The sequence below is a fragment of the Lepus europaeus genome, chromosome 14, assembly GCF_033115175.1.
Source record: "Lepus europaeus isolate LE1 chromosome 14, mLepTim1.pri, whole genome shotgun sequence".
Lineage (NCBI taxonomy): Eukaryota > Metazoa > Chordata > Mammalia > Lagomorpha > Leporidae > Lepus > Lepus europaeus.
The window spans coordinates 93,672,360-93,697,725 of record NC_084840.1 but is presented as its reverse complement, the minus strand read 5'-3'; the positions used below and the strand labels follow the sequence as shown (position 1 = coordinate 93,697,725).

Below are 25,366 nucleotides of genomic sequence, written 5' to 3'. Positions count from 1 at the left end.
TTCAAATAAGTAAAATAAATCTTTAAAAAAAAAAAAAGAACTACCCCAACCTGAATGTAAACAGGACTGTGGCTAAGAAACCCTGGTCTGGATTGCAACCTCCTTTTCGTCATCTATTCAGTCTACCAAGACTGCCCCCTTGGGATTGTCACACTGATCAACTGGTAGATTGTCAGGGCAAGCGTTTAGCCCAGTGGTTAGGACCCTGCTTGGGATGCCCACACCCCATACAGAATGTGTGGTTCCAGTCCCATTTCAAGAATAATTGCAATGTTATAACTTGGACCCTAAGGAGAACTAAACCTTATACAATGGCAGATTGATCCATGATATGTAAGGGGTGAGGAGGGACACTAAATATATAGAGAATACAAGAGTAGCTGTTCTGAGAGAAAAGATTAAACCTTTTCTCTGTCACTAATTTGAAAGCTTTTGCCCAAACTGGCGTAGACTTTTAGAGAAGCAGGCCATTTGCGGAGGTCTTGTGGAGGTGCAAATAGGACTCCAAGAGCCTCCCTCTGTTCTGCCTCAGCCTTTAACCGGCCCTCTTCCAGTGTGAAACACCTCAGACTCTTTGTCTGTTCTGTTGCCAATTAACTCTTGTTTTGTGACAAAGAAATGATCTTAAAAAGACGCCCAACATGAACTTCATATACAACCCTTAGAAGCCGCCGTAGTTAGCTCCATTTTCTCACTAGGTGCTTATATGGTTTGACTGTTAGAGCTCAGATACATAGTGTTTCCAGAAGTTCATGGAAAATGGGCCTAAAAATTATTTTGTTTAAAAAAATTTTAAATCCATGCATAGCTTTTTTGTAATAGTCATTTTCTACTTTCTTTATTTTAAAGATTTATTCACTTATTTGAAAGGCAGAGTGACAGAGAGGGGGAGACAGGGAGAAGGAGAGAGGGGTGGAGAAAGAAAGAGGGAGAGAGGGAGATGGAGAGAGGGAGAGAGGGAGAGGGAGAGATCTTTTATCTGCTAGTTCACTTCTCAAATGGCCACTGGTTCACTCCCTAAAGGGCTGTGCCAGGCTGAAGCCAGGAACCAACAACTCCATCTACGTCTCTCATGTAGGTGTCAGGGGTCCAGGTACTCAGGCCATCTTCTGCTGCCTTCCCAGGCACATTAGCAGGAAGCTGGATCGAAAGCAGAGCAGCTGGGACTTGAATCAGCAGCACTCCATTTGAACTTAACACTGGTCTCTCCACTGACTTTAGAAGACCCCTTGTATGCATGGATTTCACAGATTCTGCCCCAGAGTCTTTTTATTTACATTTATCTTTTAATTTCTCTTTCCATGAAGTCCCCTCAGAACCAGAACTTGTGAAGGCAGTAATAGAGTAGGAAATACTCATGCCTTGAAGTCAGCGGTGTGAATCCCGTTCTGTCAGTTTATTACATGTGTGCCCTTGTTCAGTTATTTTCTGTACATTTCAAGATGTACTTTTCTTGGCTGTGTGGTGTAGTAGATTAAGCTTCCACCTGTGGCACTGGTATCCTATATGGGCTCCAGTTCGAGTCCCAGCTATTCCACTTCCAACACTTCTGATTGAACTCTCTGCTAATGCACCTGGGAAAGCAATGAAAGATGCCCCAAGTGCTTGGGCCCCTGTCACCCTCATGGGAGACCCAGAGGAAGCTCCCGGCTCCTGGCTTCAGGTCCACACAACTCTAGCCGTTGTAGTCCTTTGGGGAGTAAACCAGCAGATGGAAGACCTCTCTGTCTCTCCCTCTCTCTGTCTGTAACTCCACCTCTCAAAAAAATAAATAAATAAATAAAATCTTTAAAAACTCCTAGATATAATTTGTAAAAAAAAAAAAAGTACTTTTCCTTATCTGCAAATAAGAATGATAATAATATTATCCATTTGATATGTGTTTTTGAGCATTAGATGGGATCATATATAAAGGTATTTCAAACTGATTTTTCTTCCTTTCATTCACTTCCTTCTCCGGTAATCTTTATGGCTCTGCCTGAGGGCCTCATGGCTTCTTTCAATTCTTTCCTGCATGAACCTTTTCCTTTTATAGATGAATTAAATCAATAGAGAAAACCTCCAGCGAGAGACTTCGAGTAACTCAAGAGCTCAACGCTGACGGAAGATGTGTCAGGTGGTGGGAAGGTTGGGTAGAATTTGATCAGTTTCCAGGTTTTGTGTGACTTTGGAAGAGAAGCAGAAGCTTCCCCTCTACTTCCTCGCTGCAGTCCCCTGCTTTTAGCACCCAGGGAAAGGTTGCTTTGTCTATGTTTTGTTCTCCAATGTTAGAGTTTTGTGGAGGGTTTCAGTATTGAAAACTCAGCAGGCCAGGGAAGAACGCAGCACTGAGATGTCTACAAGTGGCCTCGTCTGGAACTGACCCACCCCAGAGCTTCTCTGGGGTCTCTACCGCACCCCAACACAAAGCTTTCCAGGGCTCACCAGGCCACTAGGTTGCCAGACCTCTGCACAAATCTAACTGGCCCTGCGCCCATTTCCAGGTACTATGTTCTCTGCTACAAGTGCAGCGAAGAGCCCCCCGTGAGCCCCGACACCTGTGCTACCATTTTGGAAAAAGCTGGTCTCGACAACTGGGCTCTTGGAAAAACAAAGGTAATGTTTTCATGTAGTTTTTGTGAGCGAGATGAACAATCGCGCTGCATTTACTGAGAATTAGAACATTTCACAATGATGGAAAATAGGATGGATTTTTATGTTGCAGTCTCCAGCTTTAAATAAGGAGATAGATAAATTCATAAAGATTTATTTCTTCTTAAACCTGCAACACAGTTGCTTTTCATAAAAGTTTAAGAAACAACAGAACAATTTATCTCAAAGGTTTATCCAAGAACAAGATAAACTTGATAATGAGCATACTTTACATCAAACACTATTGAAAACAGACTGATGCTCTTTCTCTATTCTATCACCACCAAAAATAGGCCAAAAGCTGTAGAGGATTAGAATGATCCAATAGGATTCCTGTGTTTTCTTTTTTTTTTTTTTCCTAATTTTGAAACCTGCCTCTCCAATGAACTTGAAATTTAGGTGGGGCAAAATATTCCCCATTAACTACTGGATGTGCTATGTGTGTATATTGCTGTGTTTGCCTTAGCTTTGAGAGCCTGTGAGATCCTAGCTTATTTAACAATCCCCTAGAGAATAAAGTAACAGAGCATAGCCTGCCTTGAATATGGAAGTAAGGCAGTCATCTGGTTGGAGAAAGGATGCGTCAGGCTTCACAATTTCCTCCCAGCATCACCATGTGGGGATAGGAAATAAACAGCATATCGGGTCGCTTATTCCTAGCGTATTCGTAGGGAGCGCAAGGAAAGGAGCCAAGCTCAAGTGAAGAGATGCTCACACATGAACCACGGAAGAGTTACTGCGTGGGCCACACCACAGAAGTAAACTGAAACAGACTTCCATGTTTGCCAGGAAATTGATAGGACTTGGGTCTTGGGTGTGAGAAGCATCTTGGGTCTTGGGTGTGAGAAGCATGGGATGCTCAGATGAGCAGTTAGTCCTGTAACAATTTGAGGGCTAAAGAAACAAAGTCTGTTAGACCCAGTGTCCTACTATTCAGGAATCCAAATTTACTTTAGGATTTCGTGCTGGGAGACTCTGGGCATTAAAAAGACATGTAATTGAGCCACACCATTCTCTGGTAGAAATTCACAAAGTGAATTCCACTCAAAGGAATTTCAGGACAAGTGGTCTGCAACACACGCCTAACATCAAATGGAGTTTTAACTCATAAAAAAGCCCTTTGCATTCCAGTTCTGCATGGTATTTAAAGTAGCATTTTAAAACTGTTTGTCTTTTCCCACTTCACCTTTTCCATTCATTAACATGGATAAAAAGTATTTAATATAAGAGCATTTCTAATGCCATGCCAAAAAAAGATGACCTTTTTAAACAAGATTGAATTTTAAATGAATTGTCAACAGTAGCATGGACTAAATATATTAACATCTAGAGTCCTGTAGAAATTAAAATTGAATTCATCAAAATCTCTAATGCTAAAGTTTGCCTCTGGTGCCAAGCTTTCAAGTAATGCAACACTGAGAGGATTCTGCATTCCCATGACTCAAACATAACATTTGAATTTGAATCTTGATGGATTCAATAAACTCTTTGAGGTGACTTTTATTAGCAAAGGCAGCAATTAAAAGGAAAAACCAGGTAACGAACTCCTTGGGTGGGGGATGTGAACCAGAGCTGAGACTTTGAGATGAGAACACTGTGTAGGCTGATTTGAGAATGATCGGTCAGACCTCCGTTTCTATGACTGAGAAAGCGGTTAACTGCACCTGCCTGGGCCCTCTGGCTGCCTTATCCATACCTCCACTGCCTCCACTCTGAGCCCACGGCAGGCACAACTGCCTCGTAGAACTTGATCCATGCTTAATGAATGAACTAATATAGCTATAACTGTCCAAAGTCTTACCAGTGTATTTGTAATGCTTTTACATTTAGGATAAATCATTGTCTTTGAAAAATGAACGCATAAAAATTAGCTCAGAATATCTGAAACTAAAATGACTGAAAGAGCTTAAACACCCTCCATTCTTACCGGTTCATCCAACAACCTGAAAATTCCTTGTTAGGATATAAGCAACCCGATTGGTACCTTCTGTTCTTTGCAAAGAAGGGTTTAAATCAAGCAGCAAAATCAGTGCTGTCCTAACCACATAGAAGCCAAAACAGCCAAAGGCAGTGATTTCCAAAACCTCAAACGATTTAGAACACTCTCACAGCTGGGTTCCGCGGCTTTATTTGTGTTTTACTTCACTTCCTTTAAGGTGTTTCTTAAATACTACCATGTGGAACAGTTAAACCTAATGCGAAAGGAAGCCATCGACAAGCTGATTTTGATTCAAGCCTGTGTCAGAGCTTTCCTGGGTTCAAGAAGATACAAAAAATTCCAGGAGAAAAGGAAAGAAAGTGCCATCGTCCTACAGTCAGGTACCCACCCACAGTTTCACAGTGTACTGCTGAGATGTGGGCGTGAGATCGGATCTTAGGAGACCTCCGCTACACAGACCCCCAGCTTCTCTTCCTCCCAGATGGTGTGGCCTTGAGACCTCACAGCAGTGATTGACACTTTTAATATCTGAATATTCAATAAAACTGTGTTTAACTTTTGAATAACAATTCATCTTCAATATAATCATTTTAAAATTATCTGTCAAGGATGAATGAAATGTAATTGACCTATTGTGCAAGATAAGGCTAGCAATTGAATTCACTGAAATCACAAGAATCATACTATCATAATTTATTGGGCAATAAAATGTTTCCTACTTTATTCCAAAGGTTATAATTTTTGACAACTCAATTAAGTCTATTTTGTTAAAGGGCACCTGTTACTTTCTATTAACTGTAGGGAAAAATATTATAATAATATTTGTGAAAGTGTTTTCCATGGCTCATGTGGCAGTGTAGTGTCCTCAGGTGAAGTCAGGCTGTTTACAGTCTTTTGTTCATTCTACTTAGCTAAAGTTTTCTGTGTTTTTCTGAACAACTTACCATGTGTTCCACTATAGGACACCATCCTGACGCAGGGACTATCAGGAAATACAGATGGGTTCTGTGTTACCTTGCAGAAATTAAGACAAAAAAATTAATTCAAGTTCTGAAATATGTCTGGCCCCAACAATAATTGGATAAGATGTCCCAAATTTAAACAAGGCTAATTCAAAAAGTTTATGGAAAATGGAATAATTAGGGGCAAAAAATTTTAGAGATCCATGCAGAGTCTTTTCAGAATATACCATTTTCCACGAGCCCTTGGAAGACCCCTAGAAAGAGTGGATTTCCTAAGGTTGGGGCATCAAAGTACACTTATCTTTTAATTTCACTTTCGATGAACTTTTTGAAGTACCCTCATACTTACATAACAAGGGCTTTCTCCCTGGAAGAGCTTAATGTAGTGAAAAGGAAAATAATTATTTGTCGAGTTTAAGCAAATGAAGCATAGTTTGTCACCAGCTGCACTCATCTCAATCATTTCACTGCTCCTCAGTATGAAAGATAGGCTGGTTACACTGCTGCTATAGCTTGCCATCTAGAAGAGTCTTCTTAATGAATCCCATGTTTATAAACCTGGTCTACTTGGCATCCTTAGTCTCATTGTCCTCTTCAACATTCATGGGAAAAACCATTTGTTTCTGCTTGCTAAAGGAATGCTCTTTTATTTCGCAGGATTAACACTGCTCTGGGCCTTGTATGTTTCAGTGGCAAGAGGACATCTGGTCAGGAAACAGAGAAGGGAGATTGTCAACGGAAAACATACAGCAGTGACCACCATCCAGACTTGTGACCAGGAGTTTGACTACAGGAAAAACTTTAGAAGTAAAAGGTACAACGATGTGCATTCTTGCATCATCTTGATGTACTGGTTTTCCAAATCTATCAAGCTGTACAAAAATGTCCCCAGTCTTTCTCATATCTTACTCAACTCCTGACACTGATACAGCCAATGTCCATGAACACCTGGGGCCTTCTTAGGATCCCTTCCTTTTCTTTCCTTTCCTTTTATTTCCTTCCCTCTTCTCTTCTATTTTTAAAGATTTATCTTATTTATTTGAAAGGCAGAGTTACAAAGAGAGAAAAAGAGAGGGATCTTCCAGCCACTGTTTTACCCCCCAGATGACCACAACAACCAGGGCTGAATCAAGCCAAAGCCAGGAGCCAGGAACTCCATCCAGGTCTCCCATGTGGGTGTAGGAGCCCAAGCACTTGGGCCATCTTCCACTGCTTTCCCAGGTACATTAGCAGGAAGCTGGATGAGAAGTGGAGCAGCCAGCACTGGAACAAGTGTTCATATGGGATGCCAGTGTCATAGGCAGCAGCTTCACCTGCCGATGCTGAGTTCCTTTTCTGTTTGGGAACTTGGGTAGATTCTCATTCTGATGACCACATTTTCCTTCTCAAGTTTTTCTTCCTTGGCTTCTCTTAGGCTTTTGTCCACAGCACTGCTCCCAACGCTGAGTGCCCTTAGCTAATATATCCTCCTCTCCCCACATTGAAATCCTTTTCCACATCTAAATCACATCTCTGGGAACCTCTCATTCATTCCCATGGCCATTATGGCCAGTATGCCCTTGACCTTTAACAGCATCTCCAGCTGTTCTTCCTTCTTCTGAGCCATCAGATCTGTATTTTGAAGCCTGTGTTCGCAGATCCACTTGAATTTACGGTGAAAAGTGGGGATAGACAGATCAGTGAGACAAAATTCTAATGCTCTTATCACTCACAATATCGTAGGAGAAAGTATACGTGACCAATATGTAGATGATTCTAGTGATATAGGTTAGCTAACATGCAAGGATACAGTCAGGCCAAACAGGTGGGGACCTTCCCTTTCTGGGTAGGGATTATGGGAAGGGAACAAGACCTGGATTTTGTCCAAGTGGTGAACAGTGAACTGATTAAAAGATGAGTAAGTGGCTCTCCAGGAGGTAAAGATCATTCCAGCCCCAACCCCAGTCCCTTGTCTTGAACGTCAGAACTGGCCATGGGGAGAGTTAGAGAAGGGGACAGCAGAGGAGGTGGCCTGCTTCTCTCCCCACACACCCACCACTGCCTGGTCCTCGTGCCGAGAGCGGTCTCCTAGCTGGTTTCAGGACCACCTCTTCCCCTCCCTCTCACCCACACTCACCATGTGTCACCAGTTTCCCTGCTTGACAAGCATGAATGTTATGTACTCTTTTGAGGGTTTTTGCGTGTGTGTGTGAACTTAGAGGCCTACATACACAAAGTGTTCATGGAAAACTTATGTTATGAAAAACTATGCATGAATTACAAATTTTTTCTTGCACCAAAATAAACCTTTCTTTTAAGTTCCCTTTCCTACCAGCTGTTCGAAGTATCCTCCAGTGGTCTTTGCCTACAAGGATCCAAATAATTTGCTATCTTTTTTTGAAGATAGATTTATTTATCATAAAGACAGAGTGACAGAGAGAGGGGGAAAAACAGATCTTCCATTGAATGAGTCACTCCCTGAAATGGCTACAGCAGTGGGGTCAGGAGACTGGAGCTCCATCCAGGTCTCCCGCATGGGTGACAAGTACTCAAGTACTTGGGGCCTCATCTGCCACCTTCCAGGTGCATTAGCAGGATGCTGGATTGGAAGCACAGAGCCATGGGGACTCAAACCTGGGGATCCGATTTGAGGTGTGAGTATCCCAAGAGGAAACCTAAACCACCACACCACGACGCCCACCCCGATTTGTTTATTTTTGTTGCTGGTTGTAGAATAGTCCATCAAACTTCAAACTTCAGAACACCCAGGTTTCCCATGGGTGGCAGGGACTGAAGGTCTTGAGCTATCCATCCTCTGCTGCTTTCCCAGACACATTAGCAGGGACCTGGATCAGAAGTGGAGCAGCCGGGACTCAAACCGGTGCTCACATCAGGTGCCTGCGTTACAGGTGGTGGCTTAACCTGCTGTACCACAACACCAGCCCCCAGGTGTGATTTCTTTACTCCATCTGAACTGTGTTGCTGCAGTTAGAGTTCTGTCTTTGGCTGGAAAAAAAAAAATTAGAAAGTATAATGACCATCTTATCTTCAGGTTAAGGGGAAGGATATTGGCAAAGGAACAACTCATTACATGATCATCAGCTGTGGCAAGGACAGTCTTTTTCTTTAATTTTGAAAGATACTTCCTGTGATAAGACATGCAGTGCTTATCAAAGTACAGTGCATCAGCCTAGTAAACACACCTGCTCACTGATCTCACTCTAGGCTGTACTTTCCCCAGCGTCTTCTCACTGTAAGTTCTTTGCTTTAAAAACATATTTTTGAAGGGACTAAATTCCTAGAATTTTTAAAATTTGGCTTGAGTTTTCTTTTGTAACGCTTATTTATCTATTTGTATTTATTTGAAAGGAAGAGAGAGAGAGAGGAATCTTCCATTTGCTGGTTCACTCCCCAAAAGCCCACAATAACCAGACCTGGGCCAGGCTGAAGCCAGGATCCTGGAACTCCACCCAGGTCTCCCACATGCATGGAAGGGGCCCAAGTACTTGAGCCATCACCTGCTGGCTCCTCGGATGTACATTAGCAGGAAGCTGAATCAGAGGCAGAGGAGCTGGGACTTAAACCAGTGCTCTGATATGCACTGCACCACATCCCAAATTCCAAAAAGTTTGCCACCTCATTAAATGAAAATATAGTGCTTCACGTGCTGGGACGTTTCTCATTCTGAGTGAAAACTGGTTTTCTCCTTCCTTGCATGGCCTTCACGGTTTGGGTTGGAGAAAACATTTTGGGAAACCCTTAGGTCACGTGACTTGATAACTTTTTATTTTGGAATTTCCATGTGCCTTTTGCTTTTCTTCCAGCAATAGGTCGCACATACTGTGGCCAGGAGGAGTGCTAAGCTCCAGTTCCCTGTCATATATGCAGATGTGTTTTTCACAGGGAATCTTTCGGGATGAAACAAGCAGAGAACACAGTCTTTCCTGAGGAACCCACCATCCCAGCGCCACGTGAGAGAGGGCCCGCGTCTCTAGTGACAACCTCCACGTTCAAAGCCCAGGAGGAGGCCACCAACACTGGGGAGCAAAGCAACAGAGAATCTCCAACTCAGAACAAAATGCAGAGTGCATGTGGGGAAGAGGCTAAGCGAGAGTCGTACGTCACAGGAAACCTCAGCCCCAAACAGAACATCAGAGACCAGGAAGAGATCGGTCAGCCCAGGAGGGCAGAGAGAGAGGGTGCCGAGATGCAGAATCTCTCTCGGAGGTTCACAGAGGCTGGGAATGTGGAAGACTCAAAGGCAGCACAGGTGCAGAGGAAGGGCGCACAGAAAGTGTCAAGCTACCCAAGGCTTGGGCCAGCCGAGAGTGAGACAACTTTGGAACCTACTCCCAGCCAAAGGCCCCTTTATCAAAATGCAAAGAGCGAGGAGAGACTCTGCCAGAGGCATGGGACAGCCCAGGAGGTGCTGGCAGAACCAGCTGCACAGGCCCAGGAGGCAGACCAAGCAGCCATGTTCATTCAGAGCAGATACCGTGGGTACAAGAGAAGGCAGCAGGTCCCCGGGGACAGGGCATCCCCTCCTGGGAGCCCAAAGGCTGAAGGAACAAGGAGCACTCACAATCTGTATTCCTCTTCCACCAAGCGTGGGGAGTCCTGCAGCGCCAAGACCAAAGGGGGCAAAGACGCCAAAGTGGTGTCAGAGAAAGCAGCCTGGGATGTGGTCACCTTCTCAAAACAGGTCTGTTACGTGAGAAGCTTCCTTTAGGATTAGACATTCAGCTCCCACTGTCTCTCTTTCCCTAAGAGGACTTCAGAAAGTCTGTGGGAAATGGATTTAAAGCATAAATCTATTTTAGTACAAAAAAAAAAATCTGAAAGCCATCCATAGTTTTGGCATAATCTGTATTATTAATGAACTTTTTAAAGATTCCTCCTCGTAGACATGGACTTCAATACATGTGTGCATCAAAATAAACATATCTTTGAAGTGGGTGTTTGGCCGAGACATTGAGACAGCTGTGTCCCTATCAGAGTACCTGAGTTCTAATCCCAGCTCTGGCTCCTGCCCCCAGAGGAGGGGGGCTAATTCCTGCTAATGCAAACCCTGGGAGGCAATGGTGACTGCTCGCATAGTTAGATCCCTGCCAACCATGTGAGAGACTTGGATTGCAGGTCTCTGGCTTTGGCAGGCACTTGGGGAGTGAACCAGCAGATGGGAGCACTCTCTCTCTCTTTCTCTCTCTCTCTACATCCCAAATAAACAATAATAAAATTATTTGAAATAAACTTATCTTTAAATTCCATTTCCCATGAACTTTTGGATGGACTCTTGAACTTTCTCTTGGGTAAAATGAAAGTTTTAACTAGACAGCCTCTAAAACCCATGCATCAAGGGTCGTCAGTGGTGTAGGAACTAACGGAAGATCAGGTCACGGGAGGCTCCTCTAACACCCCTGGCCCTCTGGAACTCTGCTCCATGTATCTGTGGCTGCTTCGCCCAGGAGGAAGCCACGTAACTGTTGCCGGACCCCATCTCAGTGCTGGAGTCATGGCCCAGGCTTCTCCAACTTCCAGCTGTCCTGGAGTTCTGCCATTGATTAGCTTACCTAGCTCCGCTCTGCCATTGACTAACTTACCTGCTGATGTGCATCCTGGGAGGCAGTGGAAGATGGTCCAATAACTTGAGCCCCTGCCACCCATATAGAAGACCCAGATGAAGTTTCTGGCTCTGGGCTTCGGCCTGGCCTAGCCCTGGCTGTTGTAGCCACCTAGGGAATAAAGCAGCAGATGGAAGATCTCTCTCTCTCTCTCTCTCTCTCTCTCTCTCTCTCTCTATCACTGTACCTTTCAAATAAATGTGAAAGAAAGGAGAGGAGAGGAGAGAGAGAAGGAAGGGAAGGGAAGAGGAGGGGAGGGAAAGAGAGAGAAAGCAGGATGGCCAAATGGCATAAGGGGGTGGGGCTGGCAGGTGAGGAGTTTACCTTGCTAAAAAGGTCAGGGTGTGTCCTGGACAGGAGGCACCTGAGAGTGCCAGGGCCTGTGGCTAAGGAGTGAGTCAGCCGCACTGTGTTCCTGACCAGCTGTCTGAATTCTTGTCCTTGATTTGATCTGATACATGGCCTTCTCTTTAGATATCAAAGTTATCTGAAGACTATTTCATTCTGCAGAAAAGAGTGAATGAAATGATTTTATCACAGCACCTGAAGCCGCTTCATCTGGGTGTCTATCCCCATAAGGCAGCTAACAGACGAGTCTCTTCCCAGCTGTGCCTCTCAGGTAAAAACCTGTAGTTAGGACTTCCTGCAGGGAATGGAGGCGCCAGGTCCTTTCCTTCATTTTATTAGTTCCGCACTTTGTTCTAAGGCAGGTGTGAGGTAACCATGGTCCGTCGTGGGGGGAACTTCTGCTTCATTCTGTTTCTTATAAACACATACACATCTTTCCAGAATGTTCTACTCACCTCCTATCTTCTCTGACTTCATTCTCCTCCACTCTCTTTTTCTTTTTTTCTGTTTTATCCACTATAACTAGAATTTAACACACAGAAGGAGATAAGAAGGGTGGTGGAGAGAAGGGGCCCAGGTGCAGACTTGAAAAAAGAGTGAGCGTGAACAGGTGAAAGACTTCTAGATCTGCAACCATGAGTGTGAAGTGTGCAAGGTGCACATCTCCAGTCAGGTGTACAAACCCCAGTGCACAAGAAATATCACTATTAAGTGCTCTTGTAGCCCACCTCAGTCACACTCCACCTGCATCGCACTTTATCGGAAAATACTGAGACCAGCTTGACGGTTTACCTGGTACAGGAGGAAGTGGAAATGCCTTATCATTTCCATCAGTCATCCTGCTGTGCTATTTTCCAGTTTGGAATTGTGGTTATACTTTCAAAAAAAAATATATGGTCCACAAAGTGGCTCTTTGTGCCACCCCCTACCTTGCTGCAGTCCCCTGATGCCTGGCCTTGGCCAGAGCCTCTTCCTGTGACACAGAGGGCTTAGCATCTCAGAGCTGGGGGCCTGTAACTTTAGCCGTTGCCACAGTCTATGTCCAGAGCCCACTGATGGGGCAGGAAAGAGGAGGGAGGTGCCTGTGGCAGAGCTGGTAAGTGAGGTAGAAGTGTACAGGAAGCCAGGCAGGGCCCAGTGTGGCTTCAGCCAGGCCACAGTGGGAAGCAGAGGTGGAGGTGGGGACCAGCATCTGGGAGATGGGGGCTGTAGCGGCTGAGTGCTGCCAGGACTTCCAGTTCTGAACATCTCAAGGCCTCTGAGTAGGCCTGAGAAGCAGCAGAAATGTACTGGAAGTCCAATGAGCTTGCAGTATCCTCTGCCTGCCTGTGTTTTTTATGGATATATGAAGAATTTTGAACATCAATTCTTAGCTCACACAAAAAGGATAGTAACTCAGAAATACTTCTTTGACTCTGGTTTTAGAAGGAGAATCCTTTTGTTCTTTGCTCAGATGTAAAGGTTGTCGATTCTGGTCTTTTTTAAGGTGAACATCTGAATTGTCCCTTATCCCCAAGAAGAGCAGAGAGAGGGCCTAAGGGAGGCCTTGAATGGCCAGAAGACATGGGGGTGGGTGGGGGTGGATGGGGGCAGGGGGGCGGACCTGCAGCACAGACCCAGGAGTAAAACCGGAGGCTGGGGCACAGAGCTTAAGCAGGATAGGTTACCACTCGGAGATGCCATGAGCAGTCCAGAGCTCCGGAGCACACAGCTCCTCCCCGTATGGCAGGGAGCTGCAAAACTCCCCTAGCCCCACCTCCAACTTAGATGTAGCCTGGGAAGAAAGAGGATGAGAAACATAAAATGACCAAGTACACTCAAAAGACGTTTAGAAAGTGGCTGAGTTTAACAAGGGCTTGTTCAACAATGCAAGAAAGTGAAAACGAGCACTAAGAGGTAGAAGCTAAGTCTACTTTTAGGAAAATTAAGTTGGGGTTTTGTCTGCCTGGGCTGTTGTCCAGTACTCCCTGTTACATACAGATGGCAGCATGTTTAGAAGACCATTCTGGTTTCCTCATTTGAGTGGGCTTTGGTGTTGTGGAGGGGACTCATGGAGGACCAGAGATGGTGATGGTTTGGATGGGGTGGTGGTCAAGACAGGGGCTGCAAGCTGGTAGATGCCAAAGGATTTGGTAATTGGTCACATGAGAAAGCAGCAAGCAAGGGTTTTGCCATGCTCAGTCTGGGGTGGATGGCCGTGCCGTTGCATATGAGACATATGAGACAGCAAAGAGTCAACATGTTGATGTGATTTCGCAATATGTAAAAATCACAACAAAATAAAACACTGCAATAATGTGAATGTTGTTGACCCAGTAAACTATAATGAGAATATCGCTTAAGGAAATAACCAGCATTGAAAAAGAAAAATCATGTCCACAGGAAGAAATAAAACTGAACAATAAGAGAGGGATTACTAAGTAATGACATATTCATATACGGAGTATTAACAGCTCATAAAATTCATTTTTCAAAGAATAACCTTAGCAAACTGCTAGCCAATCGAACCACAGGATAAAATACTGCAGAAAAGAAATTGGGTGGGGACTGTGAATAGGCAGCTTCCTCTTCCCACCCGTGAGGGGCTCTTTAGGAGGAGCACCCAAGCGCAGAGTTCTGGACTGCAGACAAGAGGCTCACGGCAGTGGAGAGCACTCCCATCCCTCACCAACTCCACTTCTGCATCAAACTAGGAATCAGAATGGTGTGATTGCAATCTGGTGTAGCTCATCCATGGCTACTCATGGAAAGACTAGAATCTAAGACACAGCCTTATCTTTTCCTGTCTCTGTCTCCCTTTCAAATAAATAAATCTTATACTGGTATATTTCACCAAACCTTGGCAGAACCTAAACCCTTACCCGTATGTTATAAACCATGAGCAGAGGGCAAGAAAAACTACATGTTGTGCCTTTAAAAATCACAGGATGTTCTGTTCTGTGTTTCTAAAAGTCCAACCTAAGAAAATGACCATGAACAGTCAATCAATACTTTTTTTAAGTTGGCACTTTGGGAAGAATTCATGTGAGTTTCCAGATAAATGAAGATCAACATTATTTTGAAGACCATCCAAAAAAAAAAAAAAAGATGTAATTAGGGGCCTTCACTGTCACCCCTGAGTTTCCCGTATTCTTCAGGAAAGTAAGTGTGTGTTATGGTTTAACTGTACCCATTGTCCCTCGGGTGGTGACACAAGGAGCTCGGTGTTCTGCATGATACTCATTGTTCCCAACCAAGATGGCGCGCTCAAGACCAGCACCAGCAGGTGCATGTTCGTGTGCGCCAGTCATGGCGCCCTCTTATGGTGACTGAGCACAAAATTGCTGCGTGGTTGGGATAGGGCTAGAACCTGACCCATGGACTTGAACAAAACTAAACAAGCTTTAACAACTCCAATCCATGACTTCAGCCCAATAGAGAGGCCAGAAGTGAGGGCAGATAGATAAGGACTCATGTCCAAGACACAAGTGGTAGTTGGGAGGGTGCGTCTGTCGGTCTAACGTCAAAGCAGGCCTGCTTTATCCTCCTGTCCCCCTGTGACACACCAGAGACAGAAGAGGCAGCCTGAGGACTCTCACCTACACCTGAGAATGTCGGAGTAAAACTAGAAGCTGAGCTTTGAAGGCTCCAGGTCTTAGTGTAAAACACCCAACTCAGAGTGGCAGGAAGCTGAAAGCCGTGATGAGTACAGGAGTGAGCTGGCCCAGGGGCACTGGTCTCCAGCGGTGGGGAAAAAAGAGGGGAGGAACAGGATGTGCAGGTCAGGACTGGGGTGGGAGCTGGTGCCTATTGAGAAGGTCAGTGAAGACAAATCAGACCCACAGGACAGTCAAGCATCCCCTAAGTGTCAGGGACTCTGAGCAGTGTCTGTAACTCTTTGCCTCAGATCAACTAGGGAGAATACAGACACCACCCTCTAAGTGCAAGAGGTTGAATCGGGGGGGACCACAGGAGTCAATGTAGCCATGGGAGCAAAAGGAGTGAGGCTGTGTAAGGCAGAGGGGAACGCAGAAGGCAGGCTGCAGCCACGACCAGGCGGAGTCTGCCTTGGACACCCAATGAGAGCAATGAGAGGTCCTCCCTCCCAAGGTTTCCCACAGGTCACTGTACCGCGTGAAGGTCACAGCCTGTCAGGAGGAAATGGACATTTACAAAAACTCAACAATTGTTTGCTTAAAGACAAAACTGCAACAGCGTAAGTGCCATGACTGTCCTGTTCGTATCTGATGTAGATGTGGGATACTCTCCGCCTGTATGCTCAAGTGACGTTGTATGGTTATCAGAGAAGTGGGAATTACAGTGAAAGCAAGTGTTGACAAAGAATTTCAAATCTAGCTTCTTTCTTCTCAATGCAGTATACTGAGCTGTTTGCCAATTCTTTATCCAAAAAAAAGGTACCTTTTTGATAAAATGAAACAGTGAAATTATGGTCATTAACGATCTTCCCTCTGGCTATTCCACACAGCAGTAACCTTTACAAACCAATATTTATCTTGCACATCACACAGAATAGCCACGGACCTAATTTTGTTAGTGCCAACATTAATATGCCGCAGATAATTTGTGATTATAAATGTTTATGTCACTTTTGTAATTAAGGGGTTAGGATGACGTGGCAGACAGTGTCCCCCAAAGGAACAAAAACCCAGACAGTCGTTAGAGAGAAAAATAAACTTACGCCTCTAGAATATTTGTATGCTGAGCAGCTCATGAGAAGTTTGCTCTTGTAACAGCAAAGCACAAAATAGTTGGAAGAAACTTAAGCTGAGCAATCAGCCTTTTAAATACATTCATCAATCATTTTCACTTGCTTGCTGCCCGCGTTGCCTGCCACTTTCTTAAGCGAGATACTCTAAGAATGTCAGCTCTCCTGTGGCAGGCATTCAGCCTAGCATTTAAAGCTCCCACTTTTCATATGGGAGTACGTAGGTTCAACATATAGCTCTGGCTTCGGACTTCAGTGCAGACCTGGGAAGGCAGTGGTGATAAATGAAGTCTTTGGGTTCCTGATGCTCTTGGGAGAGACCCGGATTGAGCTCCTGGCTCTTGACTTTATCCCAGCCTAACCCTAGCCCTATCCCTGGTGGGCATTTTGGGAATGAATCAGTGTAGAGAAGTGCTATTTCTCCTTCCCCCTACCCCACCCTTCTCTCTCTCTCTCTCTCAAATAAAAAAATAAATAATTCTTAAAATAAATTTAGAAAAAAACAGTATCAGCTCTCTGCTGTCAATTATCCTGACATGGAAGACAAGTCAATAAACTAGGATTGTGCAAGCTGCAAGAATTAATCAGAAATTCCGAAAATTCAATGTATTTGACATTTTTATCTCTATAATATTTACATACAAATACATATTTATATAAATCTGACCATACCATACATTCTAGAATTTTCTATAATGCAGAAATTTTTTTGTTTTCTTTTTTTTTTCCTGTTTTCTCACATCAAGGGAACCCTTTTAAAACATGTATTTTTTCACATTTTGGGGAGGTATGCATACATGTACTTCTATGCACATAACACAGATTTTTATTATTTTATAGAAATAGGGTCATAATATAAACACTTGAGCAACTTGCTTCTCTGACAGCATGCCTTGGCAAGAATCCCTGCACATCCATGTGTGCAGTTCTAGTTCACTCTATTTTTATTGGCAGATGATATTTCTACTTATTTTAGGGGTGTGGTATTATAATTCAGTACATTTATACATAAGTAATGATCGAATCAGAGTATTTAGCATTTTGGCCGTCTCAAATGCTGTCATTTCTATGTGTTGGGAACCTTCAAGATCTCCAGTTATTTTAAAATGTATAATTAATTGCTATAGAGTACAGTTATGCTGTTGGACTAGATAACATTGGCACTACTGCCCCACCTCCCACCACGGTGTTTTGGTCCCCATTGTCCGCTCTCTCTTCCCCTAACCCTTCCTAGTCTCTGTGACCTCCAGTATGCTCCCTCTTCTGCTGTCTACTTCTGTGTGGTCGACTTTCTTAGCTTCCACAAGTGAGTGAGAACATGCAGTATTTGTCTTCCTGTGCCTGGATTATTTCACTCTATGTAATATCCTCCAATCCCATGCTTGTTGCCACAAGTGACAAGATTTTGTCATTTTTATGACCAAATAATATTCCATCATATATATATATAATTGCATCTTTTGGTTCTATTCGCCCATCAACATCTCAGCTGATTCCATACCTTGACTGTTGTGAATAGTACTGCAGTAAACATGGGTGCACAGTTATCTCTGACGCAGTGATTTCATTTCCCTTGGATATATACCCAATACTGGGATGACTCATTCTGTGTGATGCCTACTGATACTCCCATTGGTGCATCACAATAATTATATAACTTTTCCCCTATTGTTAGATACTCACTTTCTCTCAACTTTTTCCTCCATGGGAAAAAAATGTGACAGTAAACATCTTTGGAAAATGATCTTGTATCCTGGGGTTTTAATTAATTACTCTTTAATAACACCTGGGTGGAGTTATTGAATTGACGGTTAGTTTTGGTTTTGATTCCTGAAAGGACACTGACCATTGACCTCTCCTTCAACACTGGTGAGAATACACCTGTTGGGACCTCCCAGCCAGCCGTGTGGTCCTTCCTTATGGTCTTTGCTAGTGTGTGTGTGTAAGATGATATCTCATCATTGTTTACATTTCTATTTCCTTGTCTGCTGGTAAAATGAGATGCCTCCTAATGCTTACTGGAGTTGCTCATCTTGAATATTTATATCTTTTGCCCATTTTTCTGGTGATCAATACTTTTGCATTTATTAACACTCTGTGTATATTAACAATATCAACTCTCTCATGTATGTTGTGAATACAGTTTTCCAAGTCTATCTTCTATCTCCTTTACCAAGTAAAAATGTCCACCTATTTTTAATAGGCAGATATGGCTACTTTGTATGACTTGTGAGTTTTTATTGACATTTATACCCCTAGATTGTCCATTAATTACCCTTGATTTTCTTCCTAGATGTTTTTTAAAAATGTATTTATTATATTGAAAGGCAGAGTTACAGAGAGAGAAGGAGAGACAGAGATCTTTCATCTGCTGGTTCACTCCCCAAATGGCTACAACAGCCGGGCTGGGCCAGGCCAAAGTCAGGAGCCAGGAACCTCCTCCAGATCTCCCACATAGTACAGGGGCCCAAGCACTTGTGCCATCTTCTGCTGCTTTCCCAGGCACTTTAGCAAGGAGCTAGATCGGAACTGGAGCAGCCTGGACATCAATCGGAACACCAATCAGCACCCATATGGGATGCCAGTCCTGCGGATAGCAGTTTAACAGTGGTGGCTCTTCTTCCAAAGTTTTATTAGTTCTTTCATTTGCATTTGTCTTTACAGAATTGGGAATTTATTTTGTTATGTGCTGGCAATAGTGATCCAGTTCACAAAGTGTATTGAATACCCACCGTTCACTAGCACTGTGTGTCTAAACTAAAACGGAACGGAGCCTCTTGGCATCTCCAAGCACCATGGACAAGGCAGCAGGACACCAAAACCCACATCATGATCCCCAGCATTCGGGAAGTTCTGGCGTCTGTTGTGGCACGCCAGGTTAACCTGCTGCCTTTGATGCTGACATCCCGTATTACGGTGCCAGCTCGGCTTCCCATGCAGCTCCCTGCTAATGCACCTGGGAAGATAGCAGAGGGTGGCCCAAGTACTTGGGCTTCTACCACTCACGTGCAAGACCCAGATGAAGCTCCAGGATCCTGGCTTTCAGCCTGGCCCAGCCCTAGCCATTGTGGCCATTTGGGGAGTGAACCAGTGGATGAAAGATCTATCTCTGTCTCTCTTACTTTGCCTTTTAAAAAAAAAATGTATTTATTTATTTGAAAGGCAGTGTGTGTGAGAGAGAGAGAGAGGTCTTCCATCTGTTGGTTCACTCCCCAAATGGCTGCAACAGCTGGAGCTGGGCCAATTGGAAACCAGGAGCTTCTTCTGGGTCTCCCATATGGGTGCAGAGACCCAAGGACTTGGATCATCTTCTAACTGCTTTCCCAGGCCATCGCAGAGAGCTGGATCAGAGGAGAAGCTGCCTGGACTTGAACCGCCACCAACATGGGATGCTGGCGGCGGCTTTACACGCTATGCTACAGAACCGGTCCCATGATAAAAGAGAAAATGTGGGATTAGACTTTACAATAATTTTCCAAGGTTTCCATAACAGAATGCCTCAGACTGCATGGCCTAAACAATAAGAAAATGTTGAGGAGGCTGAAGTCAAGAAGATCAAAGCGCCAGCAAGGTGGGCCCCTCCGAGGCATCTCCTTGTCTTGCAGACGACTGTCTTCTCCCTGTCTTCACAGTTGCCCCCTCTGTGTGCGTCTGTGTCCTACTCGCCTCTTCTGAGGACACCGGCATGTGGGATTAGACCTCGCTTTAACCGAATCACCTCAGCCGTACTCTGACGTTCTGAGTACTGAGGATCAGGGCTCAGTGTGAATTACCAGGGACTCAGCTCATACCACAACCGGTTTCCAGCACCTTCTACAGCCAGCAAGTACCTTGGAGGTTCAGTGAGAGGGGAACAGATCCCTGGGCAGTCCGTGGAAGACAGGCATTAAAGGACGTGCAGGATTCCGGTGGGAATGCAAACAGCACTCCCATCAGAAGATGAGAATAAGCAGCCAGGTAGCTTTAAACATGGTGTGTCAGGATTTAGCGACCAGAGGAAATGGTGGTTGACTGCCCAGAGGCAGTGGGAGACAAAATTGAAACTGCTGAGATTGGAAGAAACCTGAGTTTGAGGAGTTTAAGCTTGGCGAAGGGCAAAAGAGGCATCACCATAAGTTTTTAAATGATCTTTCATAATCAAAGTGATTTTTAAAAATTTTTTTAAATGTATTTGACAGGTAGAGTTATAGACAGTAAGAGAGAGAGAGACAGAGAGAAAGGTTTTCCTTCCTCTGGTTCACTCCCCAAATGGCCGCTACGGCCGGCGCTGTGCTGATTTAAAGCCAGGAGCCAGCGCCTCTTCCTGGTCTCCCATGGGGTGCAGGGCCCAAGCACTTGGGCCATCCTCCACTGCCCTCCAGGGCCACAGCAGAGAGCTGGACTGGAATAGGAGAAACCGGGACTAGAATGGGCGCCCATATGGGATGCCGGCGCCGCAGACAGATTAACCAAGTGAGCCACGGCGCCGGCCCCTCAAAGTGATATTTAAGGACAAACAGTCTGATTTTAATTTGTGAAATAATGCCTGGAGACCAGAGTCTTGATGATTCTGCCACAAGTATAAGATGAATAGCTTGGTCCACAGTGTTGGCCATAAATGAGAAAAAAAAATGGGGGTGAACATTAGATGTGCCAAAGAAGGGGAAAAAAGCAAAATTAGCAGGAGCTGATGTTTGCTTGTCTTTAGGAAGTGGAGAAGAGAGGAAAAGTGACGGCACATTTTGAATGTGGGAGACATACACAAGGGTGCTTTGAAGCTGCAGTGGATGGGGAAGAAAGATGACCGCTGGTTCACTTGAGTCTGGGGGTCTGAGATGAAGTTTGCAGTAGGGGATGGGAAGTCAGGGCAGGAGCTCTTGTGGAGGGGGGGTCCAAGGGAAGCTATGCCTCACCAGTCATCGGTGTGGCATCATCTGTGGAAGCCCTAGGAGCTGAGAGCCAGACGGTTCAACCCAGGAGGCAAGGGGAGGTCACCTACTCGAGCAGCAGCTTATGCAGCGCTCACCTTGTGTCCTGCACTTCCTTCAGTGCTGGGGACACAGTGAGAAACGGAATGAAGTGCCTGCCGTCAGAAACCACATGGCCAGCCCTGCGGGCGCGAGGTGATCCATGATGCCTGGGGGTGCAGAGCTCAGAGCTCCTAAGGACAGATAAAGGGCCTCTGGGTTTGCCAGCGGAGTGCCCCCGTGACCGTCTAGAAGGCATTTGCAAGAGTCTCTGTAATAGGAATCAGATTGTATAGGGAACATTTGATGAGAAAATTGAGCCAAGATCAAGAATTCCTTAACTCTCAGAGTCCTTTTTCATTCTCCTGGCATTTATTCAGAATGCTTCCACCTTCAGTTTAATTAATTTGTGTTACAAAGTAGTGTTCTGCTGTTTTAACTTGGACTTTAAATTATATTAAAGTCAAGTTAAAATGTAGTCACTGGCCACTCGCAAATGTTTCCAAAAACATTGAGGGTATATAACAGTTTGATATAATATTTGTATATGCTTCTTGCCATTCACATGCAAATGAGTCATATAACTGGATATGACCAGTACATTTTTAAATGACAAAACTTTTCAAGAGCCAATAGAAGCCATTGAATAGTTAGCACTGGGAGACAGACATGATAAGCAAGGAGAAAAAAATAAAATAAAATGCCACTGTTTATAACAATGGCAGGAATCCAGGTGCTATCTTCTTTCCTTGTGCCTGTTGTGGTCTCCCAGGAGACCCAGAAATGGCTCAGGTATTGAGACTCTCCACCTTCTTTGTTCCTGCAGACAGGTGGAGGGAGAAGAGGAGTGAAAATGCTTTCACTCCTGTCTGTTACTAATCTGTGCTAACAGGGTCTCATTAACACAGGCCTCATTTTCTCTTGTTTTATTCAAAAAAGGATAGCAATGCTGATTGTGGTGATGTTCTCTGATTAGCATTGTCCCAAGCATCACAATTCTATGATCTCCATTGCCATCTGGAAATTCCTCCAGACTTGGGAAGTGTGTGAGCTGGATAGTAATAGTATATTAATGCTCTTGTGATCAATGGTCTCACCTAGGGGCAGGTGTTTGGTGCAGCAGTTAAAACACCCCTTGGGAATGCCTGGGTTTGAGCCTGGCTCCTCTCCCAGGTCCAGCTTCCTGATAAAGCACATTCTAGAAGCAGCAGGTGATGGCTCAGGTACCCGAGTCCCTGCCACCCACCGGGGAGATCCAGATTGAGTTCCAGGCTCCCACTTTGGCCTGGCCCAGCCACAGCCATTGTGGACAACTGGGAGCTCACACACTTTCCCTATCTCTCCTTCAAACACAATAGATAAATAAGGTCCCCTAGTGGACATGGCATGGAATCAGAAAGTTAAATATCCATAAGTCTTCCATCCTAGTTCAAGCTAATTGACATTGCCAGTCATGATTGTTTGCGTATAGTAAGTATTCAGTATTCATTGATCTGATTAGATCTGACTTGATTTGGTTTGTTTGGCTAGGAACACTTGTGTTTCTCTATGTGTTTGTACATCTGGGGACTAGGAATCATCTGTGCCCCTTTATTACAAGTAATGAGGCTCTATTATTGCTCTAAAGTCCACCTAAGAAGCATATACTCTGGTATCTGCCAAGTGTAGCTGTTCTCCTATAAGCACCCAAGCCTAATTCCCCCCTGACCCTGGCGTATCTGCCAAGCATACATTCCTGCACAAATGCAGTCAATGGATAGGGTGTTCGAGAACCATGAAAAACAGACAGAAATACTCAGTGAGAGGCCTACTTGCTCTGTGCACATAAAGCCACTTGTAGCGAGCACAACCAGCCAGCATGCTGATCGTCAGTGGTACTGCAGCTTGGAGAACCTGACCCTACTGACAGGAAGAGCAGAAGACGGTGAGATGCATTCACTGTCGTTCCGCGCTTTCAAGTCGGGTCTGAAAAACTCATGGTTTAAGGTCCTAAGTCTTGGTGAAGGAGTAGGTTAGGCTTTTAAAAGAGAGGCAGCCCTCCAAGGAAACAGTGTCTTCGTTTGGGATGCAACATAGGAGGTGGTCGTGAAACTGGGACTGTACAGTGCTTGCATGGAGTGGTCCGTATGTGAGTCTGGTGGGGCAGGGGAGGTGCAGCAGAGGGCCTGTGAGCTTCATTACCTTCTGAAAGCCTTTCCTGGTAGTTCTCTCTCTCATCCCTCCCCTGAACCACACTGCCCTGTCCCACATTCCTTCCCTTCTCTGCTTTTCTTCCCCTTAGCTCTCGAAGTCCCAGGCCCCAGACAAATGGAGGAAGGCAGGTGACAAACATGACACGGGTTGGCTGGGAGAACAAGATGATGTCCTCCTTCTCCCAGCCTCAGTCCCATCTGCATGTCCATAGTTCCTGGTTTTCCCCAAAAGAGAAAGCTCACATGATGACAATCTTCGCACCTGAACACCTGTTTACGATCACCCTCCTTACAGGTATCTCTAAAGGAGAGGAGCCAAGACTACTGAGACCCCCACGACGACCCCGGAAACCCAAAACATTGAATAACCCTGAAGACTCCACCTACTATTACCTACTCCATGTAAGTGACGCGCTCGTACTCTCTGCTGGGAGCTATAGCATCCACCAGAGGCTGGAGAGACAACAGTGCATGAGTTTGGCCTATCACCGATGCAGGCCCAGCAAAACAGAGACCGGCCCAGTTTCCTTGTCCTGCCTCCCCCTCCCCCAACTATCCTCTTCCCAGGGCCCAAACCTCTCTCCTGTGTCCCCGCTGTGTCCTCCCAGCTGCCTTTCTCTGCTGACCATTCCTCTGGTCCAATATGCCAATATCAGTCCAACCGAAGGCATCCATGGTAGCAGGAACCACAGGGATTTGGGGAGAGAGACATTCAGGTAAAAGAGTGAGAGCAGAAGAAAGGAAGGCAAGTGGAGAAGTCGGCACTTACCGAGCATCTCTGACAGTCCAGGCTTGGAGTGAGGCGTGCTCACACCCACCATGATATCCAGCTCTACGAAAAAGCCCTACGGGGGCATCTGCATCTCCCAGATCAGGATTCTGAGACCCAGTCGGGCACATCTTAGCTGTCAGCCCTTAAATATGTTGGGGACCCCTGCCCACTGACAACCTGAAAGCATGCAAACTCGCTGTGGCACCCCTGCTCACCTGCCCATCCTCACACACCTGTTCTCCCTGAGTGCTGCTGTCCTTCATTCAGTTTCCCAGCCCAGGAACCCAGGTGCCTCCTGGTTCTCGCTCTCTTTCTCAGACCTGATGGGGAACACTTGCCCTAAACTCTCTCTGACTCTTCCTCCTCTACGTCAGACCTGGTCATTTCCCACCAGCCCTCCCCCACGCCCTGCGCTGAGATCCAGAGAATTCACTGGAAGTGAGTTTCCCACCTCCCAGGCAGAAATTGAAGCTAGCGTTTGACTTCCAAGTCAGCCATTTTTTCCTTTCTGGCTCTCTGCTCCCTGGGGGGTTTCTCTTGTTTCCCCCAAAGTCTGCTCTCCCGCTCAGGAGTTTCAATCTCGCATTCTCTTGCCCTCTCATCTCCTTTGGACAACCCCACCAGCTCCTGGAACCTCCATTCCTGCTGCCTTCTGGCTCAGATCTCTCCCTAGTGCCAGATTCGATATCAAGCTGCCTGTGGTTGCTTCACATATTTTACATGGACACACACAGGTTCTGTGTACATACAAAGGAGCCACCAAAAGGTCATGTTTGAAATGCATATTCTGGGCCGGCGCCGTGGCTTAACAGGCCAATCCTCCGCCTTGCGGCGCCGGCACACCGGGTTCTAGTCCCGGTCGGGGCGCCGGATTCTATCCTGGTTGCCCCTCTTCCAGGCCAGCTCTCTGCTATGGCCTAGGAAGGCAGTGGAGGATGGCCCAAGTCCTTGGGCCCTGCACCTGCATGGGAGACCAGGAGAAGCACCTGGCTCCTAGATTCAGATCAGCGAGATGCGCCGGCCGCAGCGGCCATTGGAGGGTGAACCAATGGCAAAGGAAGACCTTTCTCTCTGTCTCTCTCTCTCTCACTATCCACTCTGCCTGTCCAAAAAAAATGCATATTCTGAAAAAGCTGCATGGATTTCAAAAACATTTTTTGCACCCATGGGGACAGTACCGTGGCGTAGTGGCTAAATCCACCCCCTGCGAGGCTGGCATCCTATATGGGTGCCTGTTTCAGTCCTGATAATTCCATTTCTTTTTTTTATTT

The 25,366-nt window shown here is 45.3% G+C and overlaps 1 protein-coding gene across 1 annotated transcript in view; it reads left to right on the top strand.

Annotated features, from left to right (window-relative positions):
* Positions 1 to 25,366, top strand: part of MYO3A (myosin IIIA) — a 216,805-nt gene that overhangs the window by 178,401 nt on the left and 13,038 nt on the right. The window contains exons 25-30 of the mRNA XM_062211468.1: positions 2,484 to 2,595; positions 4,788 to 4,950; positions 6,223 to 6,346; positions 9,415 to 10,213; positions 11,607 to 11,751; positions 23,619 to 23,725. Of these exons, the coding sequence (XP_062067452.1) occupies positions 2,484 to 2,595; positions 4,788 to 4,950; positions 6,223 to 6,346; positions 9,415 to 10,213; positions 11,607 to 11,751; positions 23,619 to 23,725 (1,450 nt within the window). The remainder of the gene's footprint in view (positions 1 to 2,483; positions 2,596 to 4,787; positions 4,951 to 6,222; positions 6,347 to 9,414; positions 10,214 to 11,606; positions 11,752 to 23,618; positions 23,726 to 25,366) is intronic.